Source organism: Pararge aegeria, chromosome 5 (genome assembly GCF_905163445.1).
Source record: "Pararge aegeria chromosome 5, ilParAegt1.1, whole genome shotgun sequence".
Classification (NCBI taxonomy): domain Eukaryota; kingdom Metazoa; phylum Arthropoda; class Insecta; order Lepidoptera; family Nymphalidae; genus Pararge; species Pararge aegeria.
The window spans coordinates 14648066-14676005 of record NC_053184.1 but is presented as its reverse complement, the minus strand read 5'-3'; the positions used below and the strand labels follow the sequence as shown (position 1 = coordinate 14676005).

General features: G+C 35.3%; 1 protein-coding gene across 1 annotated transcript; it reads left to right on the top strand.

The window, feature by feature from the left end:
- The first annotated feature begins 488 nt into the window (after positions 1-488).
- On the top strand, positions 489-27733 carry LOC120623695 (ATP-dependent RNA helicase SUV3 homolog, mitochondrial). The gene is given in 19 exon segments (XM_039889869.1): positions 489-975; positions 2011-2131; positions 2860-3028; positions 4369-4555; positions 5549-5626; positions 5890-5981; positions 6891-7030; positions 8406-8540; positions 8838-8944; positions 9816-10009; positions 10921-11100; positions 11702-11850; positions 12558-12656; positions 13089-13227; positions 14449-14560; positions 18697-18829; positions 22305-22607; positions 24602-24768; positions 26023-27733. Coding segments are annotated over 19 exon segments (3219 nt in total). The 5' UTR covers positions 489-551; the 3' UTR covers positions 26313-27733.
- The last annotated feature ends 207 nt before the right edge of the window (positions 27734-27940 follow it).

The window sequence follows — 27940 nt, the reverse complement described above, 5'->3', positions numbered from 1 at the left end:
TACACAATATTTAATTTCGATATTCAGTAAAAAAATGGTTACAGCTCTAGTATAAAAAAAAAAAAGACTGAGAACGTAACTGTTTTCGGAACGTTTCGCAACAATTATAAATTGCATGCTACTATGAAGTAAGCGCAAAAAGAATACTCGCGATATATTCTTTCATATTATTTAACGTCCCAAAAAAATTTACGTATTTTTTAAAACACTGTATATAATTGATTTTTATTTTTTTGTTTCTTTCAGTTTCGTTCCAAGTTACATTCTATGGTCTTGCACAAATGTCAAAACGGGCCTATTACATTTTTCCGACTATAGTGCCTTATACAGAGAATACCAGGTTGTTTGGTGTTATATCTGTGGATTTTACCCACAGTGTACCATAGAGAGGGATTATATTATTAGTTGGTATACAGTGAAGTCAGGTATTGTACATAGTACATATTTATGCATTCTGTGCGTACAATTATATAGATACTGGTCTGTGGTACAATGTGACAGAACGAAATTGTTAAATTTGTAGTTTAAATTAATTTTATAATTTTACCAAAATGTACAAAGGTTTTTCACGAATATGGACCGTTTATTCTATAGATAGACTACAGCCGTGCATTACACCATTTGTTACAAGTGTTTTTAATTCTCAAAAAGGCAAAGTGTGCAATGTAGGTTATGTTTTCAAGAGAACCAAAAAACACGATAAAGGCAACCCGTCTGCTCTTTTCGTTCCCGTACCGGTTAAACCAAATCCAGATGATATAAATATAGGTGAAGAATTCACAGGACGGCTTAAAAAGCAAGATTTGTTGAAAATTTTGAACAAGTTTTATCAGAAGCCAGAGGTTAGAGTTTTAGCGGCAGAAAATGGTTTGGACGATCAGTTATTGCATCAATCCTTTTTGTCATTTAGAAGGCATTGTTTGGAACATGATTTACCCCCCGATTTACATATTACAATAAGCGATATATTAGTAGGTAAGGAACACTCAATATTTAGACTATATAATTATAAACACTCATCTGGCTTATTAGGTTAAATGTTAGCTTGTTCAACTATAGATCACAAAGTCCTGGGTTCAATTCCCGGATGTTGGTAAAGAACACTGATTTTGGTATAGGCCAATATTATAAATTTTTGTTATGGTGTGTAAACCAATTAAATGTCCAAGACTCATTCTGGTGAATTTAATCGTTTTAACAAGTTTATGCTTGATGTTAAAAGTTAAACTTCTTTTGCAATTGAATTAAAAAATAAACACTCAACAAAAACTAAACACATTTTTACTGTAATGCTTATTATGATCTGTAAAGCAGAATATATTGGCAAGGCATGTTAAATTAAATTAAAGAAAGTTATACAGTGAACATTAAGCTTGATTTGCTATTATCTATAACAACCAGCCTGTTACTATTAATTGTGAATTCTAAATCTGAGGATGTTTCACAGCAAAATGTGCATACATAGTGTCTTTTTATAAAATTGGGGGCTTTGTGTAACAAAGTATAAAGTAATAAATTACAGTAGGTATTTGTTTTGAACCTGTGACTCTGGTAATAGCAGCCTGAGCATATTACCACTAAGCACAGTTCTCGGTTGAAAAAATATATATATGCATTTAAAAATTCATTAAATTGATATTCCCTGTAAGTTCCTTAAAGTGTAGGTAAAATACTTTAACTTATAAAAGTGTGTTGTTTGTTAAGAATTTGTCAGAATGCAGATTATAAGCTACATAAAACTCATTAAGGAATACCTCTATTTTTTGCTTAATGTAAAATTTGTGCAATAACAGCACTAAAATTATTTATTTTTCTTTCTTAATTATTGCACCATAACTCCATTAATCTTTTAAATATTTATTACACTTTATGCAATTTTGTTTGGAATGCATTTGTATAATGCAAAGTATTATTTACCAATTTCTCTGGTTGGTACAAATTATAGGTAATTTAGCTCATAGTTCATTGTTTATCATGTTCTATTCAAGTAATTATAACTTTGTTTTTTAGGTGCTGGCCATGTTGATGACCTGTTTCCATATTTCCTTAGACATGCTAGACTTGCATTCCCCCATCTTGACTGCTTAGATGATCTTAAGAAAATATCTGACTTAAGAACTCCTGCTAGTTGGTGAGTTATTTATATAGATTATGTGATTATGGCTATGCATTAGTTTATTTAATCATTAGTGATTACAACCCCAAATCAAGCAGTAATACAACACTGCCATGTGTGTATTGTATAACTACATTGCGAGAGAGATAACGATAGCTAGGTAGGCCAATGCTCTAATTTCCTGTCTCCTTTGAAAGAGATCTGTACCCAGTGATATGATTTTAATTTGTTAGGGATTAATAATCTTTAGCTTGAGCAAAAGGATTGTATTTTTTGTAATTGAATTTTCATAAAATTTAATACTAACTTATATTAATTAAACTTATTGTTCAACATAGTTTATTGAAGCTGTAAGTGCATTACTTAATTACATACTAATTTAGTTGGCTGGTAGATTTTTATATTTGTTAAATTTAAAAAATGATCTCAAATGGTTCTTTTTGACAGCAGACCTTTCAGCAATCACTGAAGTGTTGTCTCTTAGAATATATTATATATATATATATATATATTTTTTTTTTTTTTTTTTTTTGTGCCCAGTTGGCACAGACAAAAGCCATAAACAAGAATTGAATTGAATATATTTTTTTTCAAAACTCTAATCTGCTCATATTTTTTACGATAGAAGTCACGGCACAACTTAATTAGAAAAGGTTCCTTAACAAATGGATAAAAATTGCTTCAATTATATTTTGACAAATATATTTGCTTACTTTATTATAAATTATTATTTATTAACACAGGTATCCCCAAGCTCGTAATATTAATAGGAAGATAATATTTCATGCTGGACCCACTAATTCAGGAAAGACTTATCATGCAATGGAGAAGTTCCTGACATCAAAGTCTGGTGTTTACTGTGGACCTCTTAAATTATTAGCTACTGAAATATACCACAAATCTAATTCTAAGGTAGTGTAATATCTATTAATAGTTTATATTTTCCCTGATATTGGAATTTTATGATATACAATGAAAATAAAGTTAATTTGCATAAAAAGCAGGAGAATAAATATGGTATAATTTATAATTTCTTCATTCTTAATACTCCACACCAAACAGGACTTGGTCAAGATACTCTCAAACACATGTTATCTATGTTAAGAGTACATTGCCTAGATCTTTTCTTTCCCTGATGTTGATTGTGACATCATACGCATGTTTCTTTAAATCCTGTGGAAATCATTCATATAAGGCTAAATATCCTATATTCCAGGTTACAAACTATCTCTGAAGTTAAACTTGTTAACATTGATTTTGTTGTTATGGCCCAATGTAACTAAAGTGAATTTTATCTAATCCTGCATGAATTGTACCTGGTTGCTTTTACTGAATAAAAAGTATCTGGAATGTAAGGTATTTCTGCAGCAAATGTCAAATTTTATAAATGAACTAGCTGCTGCCCGCGACTTTGTCTGTGCTTGAATTGGTTTTTAAAGTATTCAGCTAAGCCTCAAATGAGGGGTTTGCTGCTGTCCGCTGATGAGTTCTGTCCTCTATATCCAACCACATTCGTCAGATCTAAACAAAGTTGGGGCAAAATTAAACACATATTATAACCTCCATAGTGCAAAAATAATTATTTAAATCGTTTATAATTTGTCTGAGTTATGGTGTAAAATCAAACGCTTTCATCCCCTCTCCCAAAGGAACCGAGCTTAATTTCGGGATAAAAAGTATCCTTTATTACTTCTAACACTTCCAAGAATATGTGTACAAAGTTTCATAAGAATCGGTTAAGTAGTTTTTGTGTGAAAGCGTAACAAACAAACTTACATTGACAATTATAATATCATATTTATATCATTATTTAAACCGATATGCATGTATACGCCCACTGCTGGACATACGTAAAGTTTTTGTAAGGACTTCCACACTCCACGGTACGAAGCGACTCCAGCGACTTGTGTAATGTCACTGACTTGTTTAATGTGACTGATTAATTACATTAAACAAGTCGCCTTAAGACTTTAGGTACTTTGTAGGGAGTTCAAAAATCCGCAGTCCTGGGCTCCCCATTTGCAGCGTAACAAACAAACTTACATTGACATTTATAATATTAGAAGGGATTATAATATTAATATGGATTTATGCAAAACTGTATCTTAGCTTCAGGTTGATCAGATAACAGGGTGCCTCATGGGAAACACTGTTACTTAGCGCATATGTTAAACTTATGTCCAGTATAATCAAATAATGCTAAAGCAAGATTGATTCCTATGACATGTTATATACTTTACTGTCATTTTTAGGGCACCCCATGCGATTTAATCACAGGAGAGGAGAGGAGGCATGCATCGCAATACACAACACTAGTCGACAATAGTGAAGAGACAGACAAGGCTCAAGAAAAAGAATCATATTTAATAGATGAACCCGAGTTGACTCCCTCGAGGCATGTGGCGTGCACTGTTGAAATGACATCATTGAATGAATTGTGTGAGTTTCTTTATTACTTGGGTTCAAATTCATTTATTTCAAGTAGACCTAGCACTTTTGAAACGTCAAATCAATCTGTGTGTAGTGGCTCTTTCAGTTAGTAATAACATGCGCTGTTTTTTTTTTTTTTAAACGAAGCGTCTTGTGTCTTTGTTATTCAAACCGTTTTCAGTAGTAGTACAGTTTTTTGTGAAAAACAAAGTAGTTACGGGGAAAGAGCCATACTTATTTCTGCTGCCGAGCAGCACCGTTCCAATACAGTGTTCTGGTCTAGAAGGGAGTAGTTGCCGGTGTAATTGCCGGAGACTTGACGCCTCAGGATGATGGACACAGGGCAGTATGTCGCAGGATGTGTTCTTGCATTCCTTGCGACCTTTGTTGCTTTACACAATGGCTTGCCACTTTCCATCACGTGAACAATCTGACTGGTCCATCAATTATTACTACAAAAAAAAAACGTGTGTCTACTCTTGTACACGAGTTAGAAGTTATAGCTTCTTTGGCGTAACAAGATAAAATTCTTTTCAAAAATTTTATCTCTCGCCTTATTCTGTTTGCATTTAAAATCACACTAGAAAAAAGCTATTGTTCGAATTATTGAAAGTCAACTGTCAAACCTTTTTTAGAAAAACTAAAATGTTGACTATAACTAACTTCATGGTGTCGTATTTTTGTGACGGTGGCGCGCGCATCGTAAAAATTTACTCGCAACATTTTTCGCGCGCCAAATGAAGTATAACTTAAAAAATGTCTAGGGCTTTAAGAGAAAACTAGATCGAGGGAAACTTACAAATAACCTCCACACAACACACTTATAAATAACCTCCGCCCAAAGAAGGACATAAATTAGGCAGATTTTTCTGATTGCTTATTCCTGATATTTTAGTTTTGCTTTTTTATGAGTCAAAGTGGTTTTTCGGCTCTTCTCAATAGATTATATTAATTGTAAAAGTATGTTATGTATAATTATTTTAATGAAATATTTACTTACAGACGAAGTCGCAATCATTGATGAAATACAGATGATCGGTGATAGAGGCAGAGGTTGGGCTTGGACAAGAGCAGTTTTAGGTAAAATAATTAAGTAATTTAGTTTTATTACACGCTTTATTTAATTTAAATAATTCAACTACAATATTAATTTCTCATCATAACAAAGAATCTTATTACCGAGGATTTAAAGTACATAATCGCGCTTAGTAACGTTTAATGTAGGTAATTCATAAATCAAAATAATGTTCGAGAATATTCTTTTTAAAAAGATTGTATGCCCATTTATTATGAATATTTTTTATACTATAAAAATAATATATCCTTTATGTTTTTTACTCTAGGTTTACAAGTTGAGGAATTACATTTGTGTGGTGAAGCAGGCTCAATAAATCTAATAGAAGAAATTTGTAATACTACTGGAGAAGAAATTGAGGTTAGTATTGTTAGGCTAAATCAAAAACTAGTCGCGATTTTCTATTTAAATGATGTTGTAATTCGACTAATAATTTAAGAATTGTTATGAAGTACTAAACTACTTATAAAATCTATAAGTAGCTACTTCATTCTTAATATATGGAAAACTAAAAAGTTCGTACTGAATAATACAAAAATAAGGCGCGGTTCTCATATTCTCTCACTAGTACATAGTATGAAACAAAGTTACTTTTTTAAACTTAGATAGTTTTTTTTACTCAACGGATTCTTATGTAGTTTTCAGTAAAAGACAGTGATTCGACATTCAGTTTTATTAAAGTAAACACGCCGTTGAGGACACTATGGTGATCTCTCAGGCATGCAGGTTTCCTCACGTTCCTCATGTTTTGCTACACCATTTCAAGCAAGTGATATTTAAAGTGCTTAAATTAAAAACGCACATAACTCTGAAAAGTCAGTTGTGCGTGTGCCGGGGCTCGAACATGGTCCCCAAGAAAGGAAAGACGATCACTTACCCACTAGGCAGTGGCGTGCACTTCATACATGCAGAAAAGCACTGCATACCCAAATTATTGTATATAACTCATATTGGAGGGGATTTTTTCCATTTTATGCCATGCACCTGCTTTATGCATACCCTGGTCATAAACCCTGTGCACGCCAATGCCACTAGGCTATCGCCGCTTACCTAGATCGGTTAAATTAATGAATTATTAATCACTTTAAACCACCCCACATTAGTGTCAACATCGAACTCGTACCAAGCCCGGACGGGTCGCTAGTATAATATATATAAATTATAAAAATTAATTCATTAATTTATCTTTTAATATGCATTTTATTAAGTTTTTAAGTAACTTATAGCTCTAATTAAACTATTATAATTAAAAAAAAAACTTTATTTTAGATCAGATCATACAAAAGGCTAACAGAACTAAAAGTGGAAGACACGGCCCTTGGTTCCTTGGATAAAGTGCGCGAGGGAGATTGTATAGTATGTTTCAATAAGAACGACATTTACAGTGTAAGTCGAGCAATCGAACAGAGGTCAGTCCCATGTGAGGCAGGTATCCCATAATATATTCATAAAGTACCTATTAATAATAAATTTACATTTGCTTACGTTGAAACAATGCATTAATAGATGTTTATGGATCTTTTGTATCATAAAGGTTATTTAAACACGAGTGTGGGTTTATCATACCAGGCGAAGCCGAGTTAGTAATACCTAATTATCAATTGTGGCATATAATAATTTATAAAATTGAAAAAAAAATTATACTTTTAATATTTTTTTTTTACTCCTATAATATGAAACCTCGAAAAGATTCTAAAACAGTTAAAACAGCCAATCCTTGTACCCTGTTATCATCCTTCTACGAATAAACAAAGTATTAACTATTAATGAAAGAATTATTTATTTTAGTAGTAATTATACCGTTTGCAATTATTAAAATTGACTTAAATATGTTCTTTAATCTCAGACTTAAATATGATCCCGATCTCGATGTACTTGGCGGGATATAATACCACTTAAATGTTTTTATTTGCTATGGAATTCAATAAATATAATTATAAATATAAAAATATATTTAAAATATCTGGCGGTTTGCTGTAAAAAATGGTATCGCCATTAAAAATGGCGGGGATTTGATACTTTTTTAAAGGGGCGTGGCGTTCCGCCGGGCAACTCGCGTGAATAACAATGTTCTTCTTTTGAAATTCAAATACACACAACGCATCGAGCAGTAAAAAATTGGCTGTCTGTGTGAAATCCTTTGCGCAGATCGGAAAAAAAACAAAGGAATGTTATAATGAAAGAAAGTAGGAAATTACAACAAATTCCGGTTGGATGATGGAATGGTTATTGTGTGTTTTAATGTTGGCAATAAGCTAAATGTTTCGGAATATTTATAGAGGATTTAAAGCATGGGAGTAGATAAAATACATTTAATACTAGTTAAAATACAATTTATGAATGTCTTAATGACAAGGTTGCAGGCTACATCGCTTTCATCCCACACAAGTTAGAAATATGATTGTTAAATAACTTTAAATGATGTTGGAAAAGAGCTACTACAGAGTGTCTTGCCGGGTTCTAGGAGAATCGTCCTTAAAACGTCGTAAAAATCGTCTACCGGTGGTAGAGTTACTACAATCACACAGACTTGATGATTCGAAAGTGCAAGTCATAAGAGAGTGTAGGATTAACTTGCGTAATCACCGCACTATAGGGTAGTGCGGTGAACCTCTACTTGAAATAAGTGGATTATGATTTTGAATTTGATTTTGTTAAATTTTCTTACTTGCCAAAATATAACTTTTTAAGTCGAATTTTAACTAATATTCGAAACGTTATAACTTTTTTTTTTTTAAATTTTGTGTTTATGTTTAGATTCTTACAGCATTGCAAATGTTTTAGGGGCCATGAAGTGGCAGTGATATACGGCAGTCTGCCTCCAGGCACGAAACTGGCACAAGCAAATAAATTCAACGATCCGGACAGCTCTTGCAAAGTCATGGTGGCTACTGACGCCATAGGACTTGGAATCAATTTGTAAGTTAAACGTGTTGAAAGCTTTCACTGGCTTAGCAAGCTAATCTTACCCAACCTTTATTTTTTTGAAACAAAATTAATAGGGATCAATAAAAAAATATCAGGGAACTTAACATTAACCTTGTGTGAGTGTTGACTGGGTTGATTGACCGCTGAATTCGATCTCACACTTTACCAACCAAAGGAGTCTGCTTACGATGTTCGTTTATTCCTTAAATCTTTGCTTATTGAAGATTAATTTCATCACCTTAAAAGAAAATAAAGATAAAAATTTACTTTATGATTTGTCTTATACAGGAGTATACGAAGGATAATATTTTACTCGCTAATAAAGCCTGTGGTGAATGTAGATGGCGACAAAGAAATGGACGTAATAAGCATATCGCAGGCATTGCAAATAGCTGGTATGTAGAATGGTGTGTGTGTTTAAAATGAAACAATTATTTAATATGTATGCTAAGTTTGAACATACCTTTATGTAAACAACAAAGTTATGAAAGTATTCGTAAACTATGCATGCTACTAAATTGACGAATACACTCCCAATGACAATAAAATAGTTCAATTCATAAGATATCCACACAAACTCAATCCAAAACTTGTCTGGCTCCAAAGCCATGCATAGACAAATGCTATTTAAATGTAGCAGGTAACTTTCACCAGGAAATTTACCTGGTAAAAGTTACCTTCTTCTCTCCAGAATGCAAGGCTCATGTACACTTTTCATCGAGGTTAGTTCAATGGTGGAACCAAACAAACATACTTTTTTTCTTATTTACAATATTAGTATGGAATTAATTACCTTCGTACTTAAAATAATCTAATTTAAGCAATAAATATCTTATTGCTTAAATTAGATTTCTAACTACGCATGCTAACGATGATTAAAACCCAATTCGTGGGTGTTAATTTATATTGTACTTGTTGACATCTGATATCAAATCTATTGTATAGATAAGCCATCATCGCCATCTAGCCCCAAAGTAAGCGTAGCTCGTGTGATGGGTACTAAGATTACTGATGATTATATTTTATGAATAATATACATAAATAATTATAATATAAAAATTAATACCATTATTATGAGTAAATACTTATAATATACTGATAAACAACCAGAAACGGAAAAACATTCATGTTCATCAAACAAATATTTTCCAGTTGTGGGAATCGAACTCACAGTAATCGACTCAGAAATCAGGGTCGCTACCCACTGCGCCAATCAGCTTTTGTACCTTAACAGTTTGAGTTATTAGTTTATCATTTACATACCAGGTCGCGCTGGTAGATACGGCAGCGCTTGGGAGACGGGGTTCGTAACCACGTACAAGCCGGAAGACCTCGCCACGCTAAAGACGTTGCTTGCACAGCCGCCGGATCCAATAACACAAGCTGGTTTACACCCCACTGCGGAGCAAATGGAATTGTACGCCTACCACTTACCACATGCCACTCTCAGTAGCTTGATGGTGAGTACCTTATACGAGAAATTCAGTTATCTATCTTTATCTCATGACAAGGTTGCTATTACAAGGTTACTATTTTTGAATTTTTTTGTAATTGTATAACAAAAGCAATGTGTCATCTCTTGTTTTAAACGTGTCTCATTGTAATATGGACCTTTGAAAAAGTAGATCGAAACTGCAACGTTTCCTACTAGATGACGCCACAGTCGCTATAAGACTGATGTGAAAGTCATAATTTCGGCATCGACGGTAGGAGAGCCGTAGCTTAATTGGTGAAAGCGCTCAGGCCGCGATTGCCCGAGAGTCGCAGGTCCAAAAAAAAAATTAAAAAAAAATCCTGTCGGTTCCGAAATTTTTTAAATGTATTTTAAATTTATAAAAATGTATAACAACATTTGTCATTGTATTGTTTGCCTAATTATTATAAAATGACATTATTGAAATATAATCAGAAATATGATTATATTTTTGTTCTTTAAATTGACGTAATTTTTATTGTGACGGTGTCAGTCCTGTTTAAATTAAATGTTAACTTGTTGTGTACCCACAGTTTGGCAATAATAAATAATATTATTGTAATTATTAGGGTGATTTTTTTTTCCAACCGGCCGCAAAAAATTCTTTTGGGTGTAAAAAAAATTCTATAAAAAAAATTAATATTTATAGTAAGATAGTCCTCATCGCATTTTTTTGCTTCTGATTTTTGTACCGTACACACGACTGATTGACTTATAAATCGCTGTTTCAATCTTTATAGAGAATTAAACGCTCTACAAAAAAGGTATGATAACATTTTTTGATTTGTCGACGCGTTCAAAAGTAATTTGGATCACCCTAGTGATTGATTCTGATACTTTCCTGGACGAGCTATACTAAAACTAGGTCCTTGATATCACCGTCTGATTTGTTTCCAGGATATATTCGTTCACCTGTGCACAGTGGACGATTCACTATACTTCATGTGCAATACAGAAGGTTTTAAGTTCCTGGCGGAGATGATACAACACGTGCCGTTACCGTTGCGGGCACGGTACGTGTTCTGCTGTGCGCCGATCAACAACAAGTTGCCGTTTGTTTGCGCCACTTTCCTTAAGGTATGATATCCTGGTACTATTTCAGCAATATCGTCATCATGTCGACCAATAAACGTCTATTGCTTTACATTTTTTTTAATTAACTACAAGTTAGCCCTTGACTGCAATCTCACCTGGTGACAAGTGATGATGCAGTCGTAAATGGTGGCGGGCTAACCGGTACTAAAAGGTTCTGTTACTAAACTGTGTATCAGTAGTCAGCTTTCCTCAATTATACTAGAAAAATTACACAACGAGCCAATAGTAAGAAAATTTAACAAAAGGACATTTAAAATAAAATTTATAATTATGGCATGCAAGTGTGTTCATAGTGTAATTGTTCATTGTGAAGTCACCATATACTGAGAAGGCTCCGGTTTCGGAGAGAAACGTGCGTAGAGGGTACATTGCCGAAGATCTGTTTGTTGTGGAGTATAAGGATTAAAGAAATTATAAATTTCAACATACAGAATCTCCTGCCTTTCGCGGAGTATAGTAAATTGAGCTTAATTTACATAATACCATCGGATGTGCTTGGCCCCTTTAATTAATAATAACATTTAAAAAAAATTACCTATACAAAAATCTATCTTTTTTTTAATAACCTTCCGTCTCTTTGCAGATGGTCCGCCAATACAGTAGAAACGAGCCAATAACTCGCAACTGGATGAGCAACGTTGTTGATTGGCCGCTGCCACCGCCCAAAACCATAATGGATCTCATACATTTGGAGGCTGTTTTCGATGTACTAGAATTATACTTGTGGCTCAGGTAAACACTGCTAAATTTCACCTTTAGATTACTATTACATAACCCTTGTTACTAGGGGCCTAAAGTTCATAATCGTGATCTTGAATACTGATGGCATATCTACGAATATATACGAATATTTCAGATTACCCTTCGTTCAAGATTTCAGTAGAAATAAGAAGGTTCTAAAATCTGTTCCTAAAATGGAATAAAAGCTAGTATACACAGCGACTGAGGCAGTATGTCTTAAGAGCTATGTCAAGCACAATTTAAAAATGTCATAGTAGTCCCTCGGAAACCTTCTGGACCTGTGGTTAAAAGTATATTCTAGATCCTTCGACTGAGAAGCTGATTAAAGTCTCATCAGAGTCTGTAACTTCTCTCTCTCTTATTCCAAATCCTCGACCCTAGCCCGTTATATAGAAAAATCCGTTCTATGAATAAAATTAAAAAATGCATGTTTGTTTGTCCTTTATAGCAATATCTTAGCAATCAAACGACTCGATTAAGTTGAAAAGACGGAGAGTAACATATGCTACTTTTTAGATTTCCCTGGTTTTTTCCCTGAATTTTTTTCGTGTTAAAATTCGTATTTTAACACCAAATATCCCCCTTTCTTTACGCCCAAACGATTTAAACAACGCGGGGAACACCGCGGGGCGCCGTGATAATATATGTATGAAAAGTTTATTCGTCGTTAAAGTAAGACGCATTTATTTTGTCTGCAGCTATAGATTTCCAGACATGTTCCCCGATGTCAAACTGGTCCGGGAAATGGAATCTGGTTTGGACGCTATAATTCAACAAGGAATTTTCCAAATTACCAGGTAATCTATTTCTCTTACTGATTTTTATCTGATTTGAAACATGGTTAGTGTTTTAATTTTATCCTTTGTAAATAACAGAGGGACTAACGTAAATTTTTTCAGTGAATGTAATACGAAGCCATAGACAGAAAGACATACACACACACACACACACACCCTGTAACACACAAACTTGTAATAATGTTAAAAAGTCTAAACACTTGAACGGTGAAGGAAAACATTGTGAGCAAATCTGCATGCCTAAGAGTTCTCCATAATGTTCTTAACGGCGTCCAATCCGCACTTCACCAGCGTGGTTAACTACAGCCCAAACTCTCTCTCTCTCTTTCTGAGAGGAGACCCGTGCCCTGTCGGCTCTTGGTTCTCGGTTGATAAGGATGATTGTTGGAGCTAAAGTACAGTATCATTTGTAAATTTTGCTCTCTTTGTTAGGTTATTAAGAAATTCAGAACAAGTCCTACGCAGTGATCCAGATATGTCCGAATCGGGTAGAAAGAGGTCAGGAAAACTCCATGTACAACCCAGAGATGACGAGCCAAAGGGAAAACTTTCAGAAATGCTTGTTGCCAAAGTGAGTATAGTTTCTTAAGTTATGTCATGACACCTTTCCAACTGTTAAAACATCTTAGAATCCATCATCATTCACAACCAGGTGAGATTGCAGTCAAGGTCTGCCTTATAGTTTAGAATAAAATAAAATGTACAAAACTTATTTCCTTACTGCGTAACGCGATGACTTGTTGTAATGTAGTTTTTGTCTCGGAATATTCAAGAGTTGAAGATTTGGGAAATAAAATAGCACTTGCGACCTCTATACGAGACGTACTAAACTGGCATAAAAGACATTTGTGAATCGTATACGTATACGAGATTGTGCTAAACTTGAAAAAAAGACACTTGTGAACCTTATATGAGGCATACTTAACTTGCATTAAAGACAATTATGACCTGTATACGAGACGTACTAAACTTGCGTAAAAGACAATTTCGATCCGTTTACGAAACTACTAAACTTGCACAAAAGCTACTTGTAAACCGTAGATTTAACTTGCATTAAAGACAATTACGACCTGTATACGAGACGTACTAAACTTGCGTAAAAGACATTTGCGACCCGTATACGAGACTGTACTAAACTTGCACAAAAGCTACTTGCAAACCGTATACGATGTATACTTAACTTGCATTAAAGACAATTACGACCTGTATACGAGACGTACTAAACTTGCGTAAAAGACATTTGTGACCCGTTTACGAAACTACTAAACTTGCACAAAAGCTACTTGTAAACCGTATATTTAACTTGCATTAAAGACAATTACGACCTGTATACGAGACGTAATAAACTTGCGTAAAAGACATTTGCGAACCGTTTACGAAACTGTACTAAAAACTTGCACAAAAGCTACTTGCAAACCGTATACGATGCATACTTAACTTGCATTAAAAACAATTAGGACCTGTATACAAGACGTACTAAACTTGCGTAAAAGAAATTTGCGAACCGTATACGAGACTGTACTAAAAACTTGCACAAAAGCTACTTGCAAACCGTATACTATGCATACTTAACTTGCATTAAAACAATTAGGACCTGTATACAAGACATACTAAACTTGCGTAAAAGAAATTTGCGAACCGTATACGAGTTTGTGCTATACTTGAAAAAAAGACACTTGTGAACGTTAAACCGTTGCGCGTGGTTGCTATCATAGGTAACATGTGGTAGCTAACATGTGATAAAAATGTTCTGAGCAAAAAAAACTCAAATCGACTTTTGTTTTTGTTACAGGGCTTAATAACTCCACAGATGCTAAAAAAATTACAACAGGAACTCGCCACAGATAAAACAGACAGAAGAACAAAGGGGGGCAGAAATAGGAGGAAATAAATAGTTAATAATTGTATAATAGATACAAGATGTATTTTTTTTTGTGATCGTTTGGTGAATGAACAGGAGTGAATGTGTAATAAAGAGTGTCAGGAATAGTGTTTTGTTCTTTTATTTTAAAACTTATTTCTTAGACAAAACATGGATTTGTCAATGATTAAATGGGAATGGGATACAAGCGGCAGTTATCTTGCCATCTCTTTCGCACCATATACGGGCGTATACGAAGGTGCGAATTATTAAGACATCACTTTTAAAAAGGATCACTAATATAATTCAAGGATCTTAAGCTTAATTTGCTATAATCGGCGAAAAGCAGGAGAACGGTGCAATTTTATCATTTCTTCAATTCCAAACAGATCCTCCAAAATGTACTATCTACGCACGCTTTGCTCCGAAACCCAAGCTTCCTCAGATATTGACTTTGTAAAGAAAATAATCTTAACTGAACTTGGGTACTGAGCATATAATACATATTAAATCAGTGACCTGTTACTATGAACACGATTTATGTAGCTGAGTGTAACAAAAAAACTTTGTTTTTACTCGTGTATCATAACTATCGCAGAATACTGAGTAACGCATTAAGCATCATTATTTATCCACAAGGCAATATTAAATATGAACATTGATAACTGACCCCACTTGACCGTGCAAGCAATAATTACTGCGAGATAGCTTTTACTGTGGACACATAGATTCATGCTTCAATTTTCTACATACATTTTATAGTCAATTTTGTTTTTTATAAATCCCACTGTAACTGGTAAAGGTAAATTTTTCCCGGGCTAAAACCCTATAAGTATATAATATATTCCACATAAGACTGTATCTCTGCATTTCGTTTACAACAGACCATCAGATGACATAACAGATTATATATTATATCAAGCATTTTAGTAGTGGTAGAGTTTTTTGTGAAGAGGTAATAGCCTAGTAGTTAGGACTTCGGCTTCGCTATCGGGGGGCCGAGTTCGAATCCCAGCGCACACCACTAACTTTTCTATGTTATGTGCGCTTTAAACAACTAAAACATCAAATGCTTTATCGGTGAAGGAAAACATCGTGAGGAAACCTGCATGCCTGAGAGTTCTCCATGACGTTCTCTAAGGTGTGTGAAGTCCACCAATCCGCAATAAGCCAGCGTGGTGGACTACGGCCTAAGGCCATTAAGAAATTAACCAATAGTAGGTATTGGTTAATTTCTTAACTTAGTATAAAATATTTTGATACATTATTTAAACTTATGTAAAGGTAAATCTATATTGCCTTCGGCATCATGCTATAAAAGCATATACTCAGCCCCACAAAGGTTTTCTGCACTTTCGCGGGACTGAGTAATATATGATTTTATAACATGATACCATGATAACAGATCTGAGAAGTATACCGCTTCAAAAACAAAAAATAATTAAATGTATACCTACCTAAAAAGCACGTAAGGACACGAAACACACGATCAAGTTAAGTAATTAATAATAAAGTAGATAATTAGGTAACTTCTTATGCAAATAGTTAGAATTCGTTATCATAAATAACCACTTTAAGTAGGAAGTCTCACAAACGAAATGAGTGAATAGGCAGGTACGTAAAAATGATAATTAGAACTTAACGGACAGTTATGAACTTGACAACAATAAACCATGACAATGTATTGTGAAAAACGCGTATATTATGATAATACACTAAGCGGCGTCATTTAAGTGGAGGCCCCGGGTCCTATCTCCGACATGGTCGGTTTGGAAATTTCTGCATATTCTCTGACCTGATCTCGAGGAGGCTTCGGCAGTTTCTAGTTGCCACCCTCGCTTAACAACCAATCTCTGCTCCTCACTGACGGTTGCTTTTCAACTATAGGTAACTGAGCAGGATTTTATAAGCTTATATTTGATGCCACTATCTTAAAAGCGGCTTCGATTTCACTTTGTAGGGCCGAGTTCGAATCCCAACACGCACCTCTGCTCCTATAATTTATGTGTGTTAAAAGCAATTAAAATATCACTTGCTTCAAACAAGTTCAACGGCGAAGGAAAACATCGTGAGGAAACCTGCATGCCTGAGAGTTCGTAATGATCTCCAAGGCGTGTGGAGTCCACCAATCCGCAATGGGCCAGCGTGGTGGACTACGGCCTTAACTCCTACTCATTGTGGGTTGATTTGATGATGATACACGAATAATTTGAAAAAACTGTTTGGGGTCGTAACCTCCAAACTCAGTCCCACAAAATGAGGGACCTAGTGTCTCTTTCAGTATGCATCATTTCAGCACAATTTTGGCGATACCATTTATTTATATTGGTAAAAATAAGAGTAATTTTACTGTCAAGATAATCTTAAGTAGATAATTTGGACGGCTGACTGGCGCAGAGGGCAGCGACCCTGCTTTCTGAGTGCAAGGCCGTGGGTTCGATTCCCACAACTGGAAAATGTTTGTGTGATGAACATGAATGTTTTTCAGTGTCTGGGTGTTTATATTTATATTATAAGTATTTTATGTATATTACCTATTCATAAAAATGTTCATCAGTCATCTTAGTACCCATAACACAATCTACGCTTACTTTGGGCCTAGATGTCGATGTGTGTATTGTCGTAGTATATTTTTAAAAAAAAATGTCCTATAGATAAAAGCAGGCGTTAAGTTGTTATTTGGATTAAGTAGGTAGTTCAATAATTACAATGTTATCGAAAAGTATACCGTAAAATACAACCTATTGACTTTAAGATGCGTTAAAGTAAGCATTTATCACTAAGGGTCCTCGAGCACTTAACGGTTGGCGACTAAGGTTTGGAATGGTCGTAATGCCGGCCTGTCCCAAATTTGCTGCGCGGTTCGTTAGTAAGTGCATGGCATCGCTTCCTTGAGCTTTCATGCTGCTATCCAATATCGATTTACACTTTTATATTTTATTCAAGTTAAGTATTTCTAGTATTGAGAGTTTAGAGAGTATAATTGTTAAGTTCTTTTAGATCTATTTTATGATACATACTTTTGACTTGCGAAAATACAGTATGTGCAGCAGGCAGTTAAATAATGTACCTACCACGGAATTAAAAACACACAGAAACCGTGTACACGAGTAATATTGAAGCAACAAAAACAACTCCACTTTATAAGTGTTTCTTGAACAGGCGAATAGTCACTTCTTTTTTACTATTTAGCAGTAATTATTTTCCTTTAATGTTCAAGAAGTTTAACATATACGGGTAAAATGAGAAAAGTTTGTGAGCTAGCAACTTTCCGCGGGTGTGAAGTGAGACGAGCTTGGGGCGTTTGCTTTCCAGTTTTTAATCAAAATGCACTGCATGCGTGATTGAAGGTTTTACATTTCCTTGATTCAGTGGGACCTACATAGGTTTCTTGTTTTCAATATTTTTTTGTGAAACATCTATAGGCGGAGGGTAAACCTGATTTTTGGCGTGGCGACACAGGCCGTGGCGACGCATCGCCACGCTGTATGTTAGAATATATGAACTGTACGTTGATGAAAATACTTGAGTAATCACCTCTTTAAAGAAGTTTTTGAATTAAAACATTTTGTATATGAACAAAATAAATGTATATTAAAAAAACAGTCATCATTTTCTGGAGAAAATTCCTAATATTGTATTTTTTTATGATATCATGTCATATTTAGTTCCTGTCATAATCTGTACTTTTGTGCCTATAACTTGTACAAAATAATTTCGATGTTTCACATCTGCCAGGCGTCCCCTGACGGCTCACATTTTTTTCGGGTTATTCATACACATTAAGTTGAGTAATTTTCGGCACTGACAGCAGCATAGGAAAATAACAAAGATTGAAATAAAAAATAAGCACCTTATTTCCGTGGTTCAAGTATGTCGTGGTCGAACGGTGACCAAGGTCGTGGTCGGATGGTTGGTGAGGTCGTGGCCGCTAAGTGTGTGAGTTGCCTTAGCATAACCTACTAGGCCACGGGCGCGGGAGGGTAGTAGCGTACAGACAAATGTGTTTAGTGACAGTTTAAAATGCCAACCGCGAATCCGTTGCGCGTCTTCGCTCAGCTCATTATTTTTGTTTTTACGATAACAAATGGTAATTTTAAAAATTTATTCTAGTTAACTGTTTTTAAATGTTCTAGTTACGTTCAGTGGAATTTTTAATTAGATTGTGTTTATTTACAGCGTTCAGGATATTTGATATCGATGGCAAAGAGACTATTCTAGCGTCCGAAAATGAAAATATAAGTATACAATGTAAATCGGATTTTCCGATGACTTATTGTGGTTTCGTACATCCCAGTGGAAAGCGGTTTTCGTGAGTGTTTTTTAATTGTTTTGTTATGACCTAAGTAAAGTTTTATTTGCGATTTTAAACACTTTAAAACTATAAGTTACAATTTTAACATTAGAATAACTTTGAGGTACATAAGTAGATCCTAGATCCTAGGTAGGTTAGGTTACTTACCCTAGATTCAAGTTCATTTTTTTTTATTTTAACACGTACCTACCTACAGTCCTTTTTCACTAAAGATATAGTTAACATCATTGACGAATTGATTATTTAGTTTATTGATGGAATATCTAATTTGAGTAAAATTCAAACCGCTGCTCACTGTCATCTCAATACATTTCTCTTTCATCAATCTATATCTATAAAAGAGAAAGTGTGTGGGTGTGTTCCGTATAGGCTCCGAAACGGCTGGACCGATTTCAATTAAACTTTCAGGGAATCTCCGGATAGACCTGGCGAGTAATCCTGTAACGTTTGGTGACGATCGGAGCACTCCTATTTGAACTGTCAAACTGTCAAATACAGCTTTTATTTACTATGGTGATATTCTATTGTTGGGTGTACATGGGTGTAGAAAATGATCTTCACCCACTCGAGAAGGAATAGAAGAGAATTAATACGGAGATAAATAAATGATTTAATATATTATGAGCCTCAAATTAAAAATTTAATGATGTAAGTTTATTGTTTAAATAAAATAAAGCAAAATCTAGCCCGGCGAAGCGGGCTGGGATGGGTACGCTAGTACTTAATAAAAATGAACCGCTGTCTAATTATGTTTTTTTATGGAGACCAATGAGCAACTGTCAAAAAGAGGTTACACGATACGCCCCGTTAGAAACTTCTCGCTATGACCTTGAAATAATTTTGTCTCCCTCCGTCTTTCTAAAAGTAGTTGTTCTAAGTTGTTAAATCCCTCTTTCGTATCAGGGAGGAGGCCTGAAATTAGCAGCGGGACATGATGATGACGTAATAATTAAATCTTGTTATATCCCTTAATTCCTATCGGTGGGTTCTCAGTTCTCAAACGTCTTGACCTCGCTCCACTTATCTCCGCTTCAGTGGAAATAGCATCATGCCCTCATTCACAAAGTCTTAGCAATACCATCCTCGGTGTGACCATATGAGTAAACACCCTAATGCCCCATATGTGTGTTTAAACATTCACCTAACAGTAACTACGTAGGATGTTATACTTATATGTATACATATACATGTGAGTCTCTACTAGATGAATTACCTAATTTGTATGAATAATTCATTTCTTGTTAATAAAATACTGGTTCTTTCTAATTACCTACTAAACTCTAAAAAAACGGTTTTGTTGTTGAAATACTGGTGATAAAATGAAACTGGTTAATAAGGATAAAGTTTCGTTTTGTCGGAAGTTAGAAAAGCATTTGCCAGCAGATCACAAATAAAAGGGGGTTATCTTCGCATGCAGCTGAGTTCTAGAGTTCCTCATGCTTTTTACGAATAGTTCTGGCGTTATTACCTTTAAAAACGGGGAGACATAAAATGATCTGCTAACTTCCGATAGCAAATCATTTTTGAGAAAATCAAAATTTGATTCTTGTTCTGGAAACTGCATAGCTTAGACCTATATTCCTGATACTTTTTAATAATAGTTCTGAAGTAATAACTAAAAAAAAATTATAAGATACTTTAGAAGTTCTGATATATTAGAAGAGTTCTGGCGTTTTCCCCAACAAAAAAAGGGTGTCAAAAAATGATCTGGAAGTTAGCAGATAATTTTTTGACTCCCCTATTTTTTTTTGAGAAAAACGCCCGAAGTATTTACTTATTTTTAAAAAGCATCAGGAACTCTATTTGTGATCTGCAGGCAAATGTGACTGCGAAACTTAAACTTCGCAAAGTTAAGTTACAAAAACTTAACTTAACTTTGCGAAGTTTTAGTAGCTCCGCTAGACCAAACGCGGCGACACAGGTTTTGTGAGGCCAGTTGCATTTCCACAAATCATAGAATATATTATCTTTTTTCCGTTATTTTTTCATATTATTTATATGAACAAAATATAATAGTTATTGACGGGACAAGAAGATGACCCACCTGATGGTTCCTACGTGAAAAACCATCGCCTTAATACACAGCAACACTTTGTAGGGCATGCAAAGATCACGACCTACAGGAAGCCACCCGGTGTCCAACAACCTAAGGTGTTGGTGTTAAGACTCATGTGCCCGTAATTATCAATGTCAATTTCTTCATAAAATATTAATTGATATTATGACGGCTGACTGGCGCAGTGGGCAGCGACCCTGCTTTCTGAGCTCTAAGCCGTGGGTTCGATTCCCACAACTGAAAAAAGGTTTGTGTGATAAACATGATTGTTTTTCAGTGTCTGGGTGTTTATCGCTATATTATAAGTATTTAGGTGTTTTATATTCTTTAAAATATTCAACAGCTATCTTAACACAAGCTATCGTAACACAAGCAAAGCTTACTTTGGGGCTAGATAGCGATGTGTGTATTGTCGTAGTATATTTATTATTATTATTTATTTAATTAATGTTTATTATGTACCTGTTATTTATATTTATTTATCATGAACATATGAACATCCACTGATGGGTATATGAGCATAGACCACGCAGCTTCGGTGTGGGTTGGTGGGCTATCTGTTTGGATTGTATACCACTGAGGCACTCACGTGATCGGAAATGATTACGAATAATTAATTTTTTCCAACTTTGGCTAGTCAGATATTACGTTTTAAGAAACACTAAAAACAAAAAAATCTTGCCCTGTTCCATCATTTAGTATAGACAGTAACTTTTTCGGAATTTGCTACCTGTTATCGCCATACAAAATCATGAGAATACAAGCGATGAGTTAACAACCACAGAGTTAAGACCACTGGTCGTCGTTGTTAACTTATTTGAAGAGTTAGTGAATCGGACAGTTGGTGTTCTTGACGATTATGAAGTTGGACCCCTTTTTAAGCTAATTAGACGCGACTTTTAGTAAAATCTAGGTTCTGAACCAATTTTATAGTAGTAGTAATGGAGCTTTCTTTGGCAGAGCTCGCCCGGTTTTATAGCCAAGCATATTTCTGCCGCAAAGCAGCATTGTTGCAATGCTGTGTTCCGGTCTGAAGGGCGTTGGCCTCAAATTGATGGACACTGGGCTGCATGTTGGAGGACGTGCTCCTTGCATGCCCTGTGAAGAGTTGCTCTGTTTATAGTCGATGGTTTACCATCAGAAGGGCTATCTGATTAGGCAGAAGGAAGGGCAGATTAAATTTGTTGGCGCTATCCTTGTCCTTGTCTACAGATGGACCGGATGGACAAGTAAAATTTATCCCTTGTCAGTGGATATAAACGGCGGATAAAATTTTTGTCTATTGCTTATGGTAGCTTTTACCAATAGACAGCAGTAATCACTGTAGGTACCTAAGGCATTCGGCTTGTTTGTTTATCCGCAATTTACACAATATCCTGTTTGTACAATCTAAGTATGATTTGATCATTTTTACAGGTTTACAGATCGCACTGTAAACGACGGCAAGTGTGCTCAAAAGATTAAGGCTACAAAATCGGACAGCGGGGAATGGGGCTGCCACATAGGCACAAAATCTGTAAGATTGGAAACAATAAAGAAAATCCAAGTTCGTATAGTGAACCAAGTGGCGGCATTGGAAACTAATGTTACAGCGAAGCTTGGAAGACCAATCACGATCGCCTGCGCCACTACGAAAGGCCTTATACCGTTGAGCTACTGTAGATTCGAACCACCAAACGGAAGGTCTTTTAACATCGACCCATCTGTAACTGAAAACAGGTGAGGTTTAATTGCAAATATTTCCACCTTTTAGCAAATGTTTCGCAAAAAAGTGTTGATAATTGTCCGACTGACATACTCCGTACCCCGTTTGCCGTAGTAGGTTTGCCGTAGTAGCTTTTTGTGACAGAGTTGTGCTGCTCTGTTTGTTGGCGATTATTTTCGACTAACCTTCAGGTTGGCAATCTTCTTGGTCCGTCAATTATTATCTAGGTAGGTACTATAAAAAAACTCCATAATTTATTTTAGGTTCCTAAACGCAAACTGATAGATAGCCTAGTTGTCAGGGCATAACCTCATTTTCGGGAGGGCGAGGTCGAACCCCGACTCGACCTCGACCTCTAGCTTTTCAGAGTTATGTGGGTTTTAATTTGGACAATTAGAAAACCACTTACTTTAAGTTTCATGAAAACACCGTAAGGAAACCGGCCTGAGAGTACTCCATAACGTTTTGCAAGGCGTGTGAAGTCTACCAATCCACACTTGGCCAGGTTGGGTATCACGGCCTAGATCCTTTTCATTCTGAAAGGAGACCTGAAATCTTTAGTGGGCCGGTAATGAGTTGATGATGACCCAATATGTCTCAATAAAACCAATATGTCTCAATAAAACCAATAAATAACTCCCTCCTCCTGCCTCCTCCGTTAGGTCACGCTAATCTAGGTTCAAAGAACTTAAACTTTTAATAATCTGTGTTACAGCGAGAAAAGATAAGGTTATACTTGACCATACCCATATCTGACAAATAATTGTCCGCTTTACGCAATTCAGTAAGAAATAAATAACAAAGTTACCTGTAACGGAAATTTGAAGAGTGTTTTTCTAAGTTCTCATGTAAAGTATGGGACAATATTAAAAAATATGTAGGTATATATGTATTTTATCGTATCCGGTTATGTCACGATCTTAACACAACCCTGGACCTTGGTGGACTGATAGACACATGGGTATTTAGTAAACCAATCTATACATACTGTTCGTGATAAGGCAAAAATCAAAATAGCTTTGCAGATTACAACTTTGTAACCGTATCTCTATCTGCAGTTGTGAATGAGTTTAAGTATGTAATAAATCGACGACTTATGTCTTATTATTACAAAGATAAGTACGAATACCAAAAAAAAACACATCCTCACAAAATGACACGTTTATAATATTCGTACGAAAATTTGTAATAGGATTTTTTCGTAGGTAACTAATAGCGTAAGCAATCATTCAGGAGAAATTATTTTAAATTCCATTCCTAATTCCAAAGTTTTAAATACGATCGAGCCAACGTTTGTCATTCAGCCTGTCTCCTGTCGTTAGTCAGTTTGTCGTCAGTCTGTCTGTCATAAGTCGTTAGTCTGAAAGTTGTCAGTTAGTTTGTCATCAGACGTCTGTCAATCTGTCGTCAGTCAGTCTATCGTCAGTCGAGTTAGTTTTTCGTAAGGCAGTCTGTTGTTAGTCGGTCTGCCATAAGTCAGTCGGTCGTCTGTGTAGAATACGTAAAAATACGTACTAATTTATCATTCAACAACAGAGACAAAGAAGTGTTATTCGCTTAATTTCATCAATAGTTACCTTCTTAGACTTTGCTTTCTAAATTACCGAAAATAATTTTGAAATCACAGGCGGACTCTTCTATTTTATTGATTTATTTCAAAAGATGTAGCGAAATAAGTTAGCATAATTGTAAAATATGTTCTCATATTGCCGCCTTACAATCGCCTTAATTGCAATCTTACCATCTGATTATAACGTAAACAAGGTTTTCGTTAGGTACTTTAAAAAAAAAAAAAAAATATTATTAAGAAAATAATAAAAGCACACTTCGTTAACAATATCTCTTTTTATTTCGTTTGTTTTTTTTATGTACCTTTTCGCACTTGTTTTTTTTATATTTTTAAAGATCAACGTACTCTTAAAAAGTGATGATAATATTGCGTACCTACATTATAAGAAAAGTGAGAAAAAATGGAGTGTTCCTAGGTACATAATTTTTTTTATTTTAGTTCAATTCTTGGCAAATACTACTTCCCATCGAATGCAAGTCTTGATCGTGGAGATTGTGCGGTTACGATCATCAAAGTGAAGTATGATGACGTTGGACTTTGGACTTGCGGAGCAGGGCTTGATGATGGGAAAGAGCATATCGACGTAATCAAACTTGAGGTCGAAGGTTCGTGAAATATTAGAAAACCGAACAAATTTTAAGTATTAAATTCTTTTATTTGATTGCACTATAATCCTTGGCTGCAATAGACCTCGCCTGCTGGTAAGCGCTAATTCAGTCTAAGATGGTAAAAGATTAGGGGTATGGCTATTTAGAGGTATATTATATTACCCATACCCCTAATCGGTTTCTACACGACATAGTACCGGAACGCTAAAATCGCTTAGTAGCAGGTCTTTTTCGGTAAGGTAGTAACTAGCCACGGCGAAAGCCGGACCACCAGACCAGACCAAATTCAGAAATTTATTAAATTCCCCAATCTACCGGCGCCTTTCATTTAAAATCACAGCTCACCGCTGGGCTACGGAGGTCGTCTAAAGTGAGATTAGTTTTCGTCAATTGAAGCGGTACAAAATTTTGAAGATATTATTGGTTGACGTATCACGTTTATTTAAAATCGCGTTGAAAATTTAAATTTTCTGGCATAAACCGGTTAATAATTGGAGGTTATTTGTTAACAACACCGTGTTTCATTACGGTTTCTTAAATTTCGTTAAATTAAATGGTAAAACGAAAACCAACATTTTCAATGGGTACGATTTTGTAAGTTGAAACCGGTTGCGGACCCAAATTAAAAACCACTTAATTTTCGGTACTGGTAAATATTTTTTTTGTATGCTCATGTACTTACCTTTATTAAAATTATACTTAAATATAAATAAATAAATAAATATACTACGACAATACACACATCGCCATCTAGCCCCAAAGTAAGCGTAGCTTGTGTTATGGGTAGGTACTAAGATGACTGATGAATATTTTTATAAATAACATACATAAATACTTAGAATATACCTACACTGAAAACATTCATGCTCATCACACAAACATTTTTCAGTTGTGGGAATCGAACCCACGGCCTTGGACTCAGAAAGCTGGGTAGCTGCAAACTGCGCCAATCGGCCGTCAAATACTTATGTATCTAATGTATTTAAGTACTTAATACTTTCAGCACCGTAAAATTAAGGTCGTCATCAAGAGCCTATAACAGTCCACTTTGGATTAAAGGCCTTTCACAACGGGACTGTTTGCCCACATTGGGCAGAAACATTGGTGATCGCAGGAGATGCCCGTACTCCAATATATTCCCTTCGTCGCCTCGAACGACACCCCGTAGAAGGGGTGGTGGACAACTTTATTCTGACTGCCACTTCAATGCAATTTGCCGCCTTAGATGAACTTCTGTTCTAATGTTTTCAGGTATGTACAAAATGTCAACAGCATCAGCAACCGGAGTTACACTTGGTGGGATTCTCATAGCAGTCGCCCTTGGCTCTCTCGGATACGTTGCGTGGAAAAAGAGAAGATTCCTAGGAGGAACACACCCTGAGCCAGAAGTTATTGAGATCCAGGAAATGGCAAGGCAAAGTTCAGATAGTCAAAGTCCAATGCCGGAAAGAAGTTTGCCGGCTATTGTGATCCAGTCGCCTTCTACTCCGGGAGAGCCTGGGACGTCGCCGCTGATGTCAAGGTCTCAGAGCCCAACGTAAAAAAGTTCTGGATCTGCTTTAGGACTCAATGGTACCTTTTAAAAACGGTAGTCAGCTATTAAATTAATATGTTTCAAGCTTAGTTCATGAATAAGATAGTATAAAAATAGATTTGGTTATTAGGGTTCCGTAAGCAAAGGGTATAACGGGAACCTATTACTAAAACTCCGCCGTCCGTCCGTCTGTACCGGGCTGTATCTCTTGATAGTTAGACAGGTGAAATTTTCACAGATGTATTTCTGTTGCCGCTATAACAACTAATCCTAAAATAAAATAAATATTAAAGGGGGCTGCGATTCAACATATAGAGACAAAAATCATGTTTTTGTTGTTTTTATAAATAGTGGTACGCAGTGGCGTGCATAGCGGGTGTGCACATGGTATGCCGATGATATACAAGGAAGAAAATCTCCAATACGAGTTATAAATACTTAAGGGTGGACTGGTACGGTACCGGAGATTTTCTTAGTGTACGAAACCCTTCGTGTAGAATGGTACGACTCGGTTTTTTCTTGTTTCAAAATCGTTACTGGAACAAAAATAAGAACAGTAAGTGATGTACCATTGAAATGGACGTCCTTGGCGCATCAAATAAAACAACCCCTAGTTTCTATCGAATTTTAATAATTTTAAGTATTTTGACGCGTAATCACCACGCTGGGCAGACGACCTGGTGATCCCAGTACTTGGTAGTATAGTAGCACACAGGACACCACTGGCTGTGGTAAGAAGAGGGGTGGTGACAACTGTTTTCTGGTCACCACAAGGCAAAGCGCCTGTTTCGGTTATTTAAAAATCGTGAACCTTTTTTCCGTGGGCTTAAAAAATAACCCATCTTCATCACCAGCGAAGTCGCCATCGCCACGAGAAAAATTGTATTTATTCAACTCTCTCTCTTCTCTTATTTATTTATCTAATTTTTGGGCAGCGAAAAAAAAGAAATTGATATTTTTACTCATTTTTATTATATTTTTGATTATACATTGCTTACTTCTATGATTACAATTCTAAATTATATGTTTTCAACAGTTTTTCCCAAACCTGTGGTGATATCGTTGCATACTTTGCAATTGCTTCGTGAATCGTATTGTATTCGTTTGCTCGTTGATGACCTCTTTGGCGCTTGGAACTTTGCAAACATCTCTAGGGTAGGGTAATTACTGCATGTATATAATATGCATATTTTTATGTCGCATCTGTCTTTATATTTCACATCTGTCAACATGGGCATTCCCGACGCCAAAAAATTTATTTTGTTCAAACTGGTTTTTTGTCAGTTTACACTTGTCCATGAAGCACGCGTTACTGTGGCAACAGGTTACTGAAGTTAAAACTCGAATTTGGTGATAGGCCAGTCAGTCTACAAAAGTTAAATTGACATTCTACTAATGAAGACATAATCATTGTTTTTCATAATGATGGTTTTCCAAGAAAAAATAAGTTATTTTTCTTACCAGTCTTTCCCATTAAATGATTTATCGTCAACTTCGCAAAATGGTGAATATTTTTGTCATTATTTTTCAAAATGTCAATTAAAGTCTTGTATGAAATATCTTGATATTCTTCGTCATCAGTTCCGCGTGGGTCGTTTCGAACTTGGCTTTCGCTCTTTCGAATCTTTGTTTTAT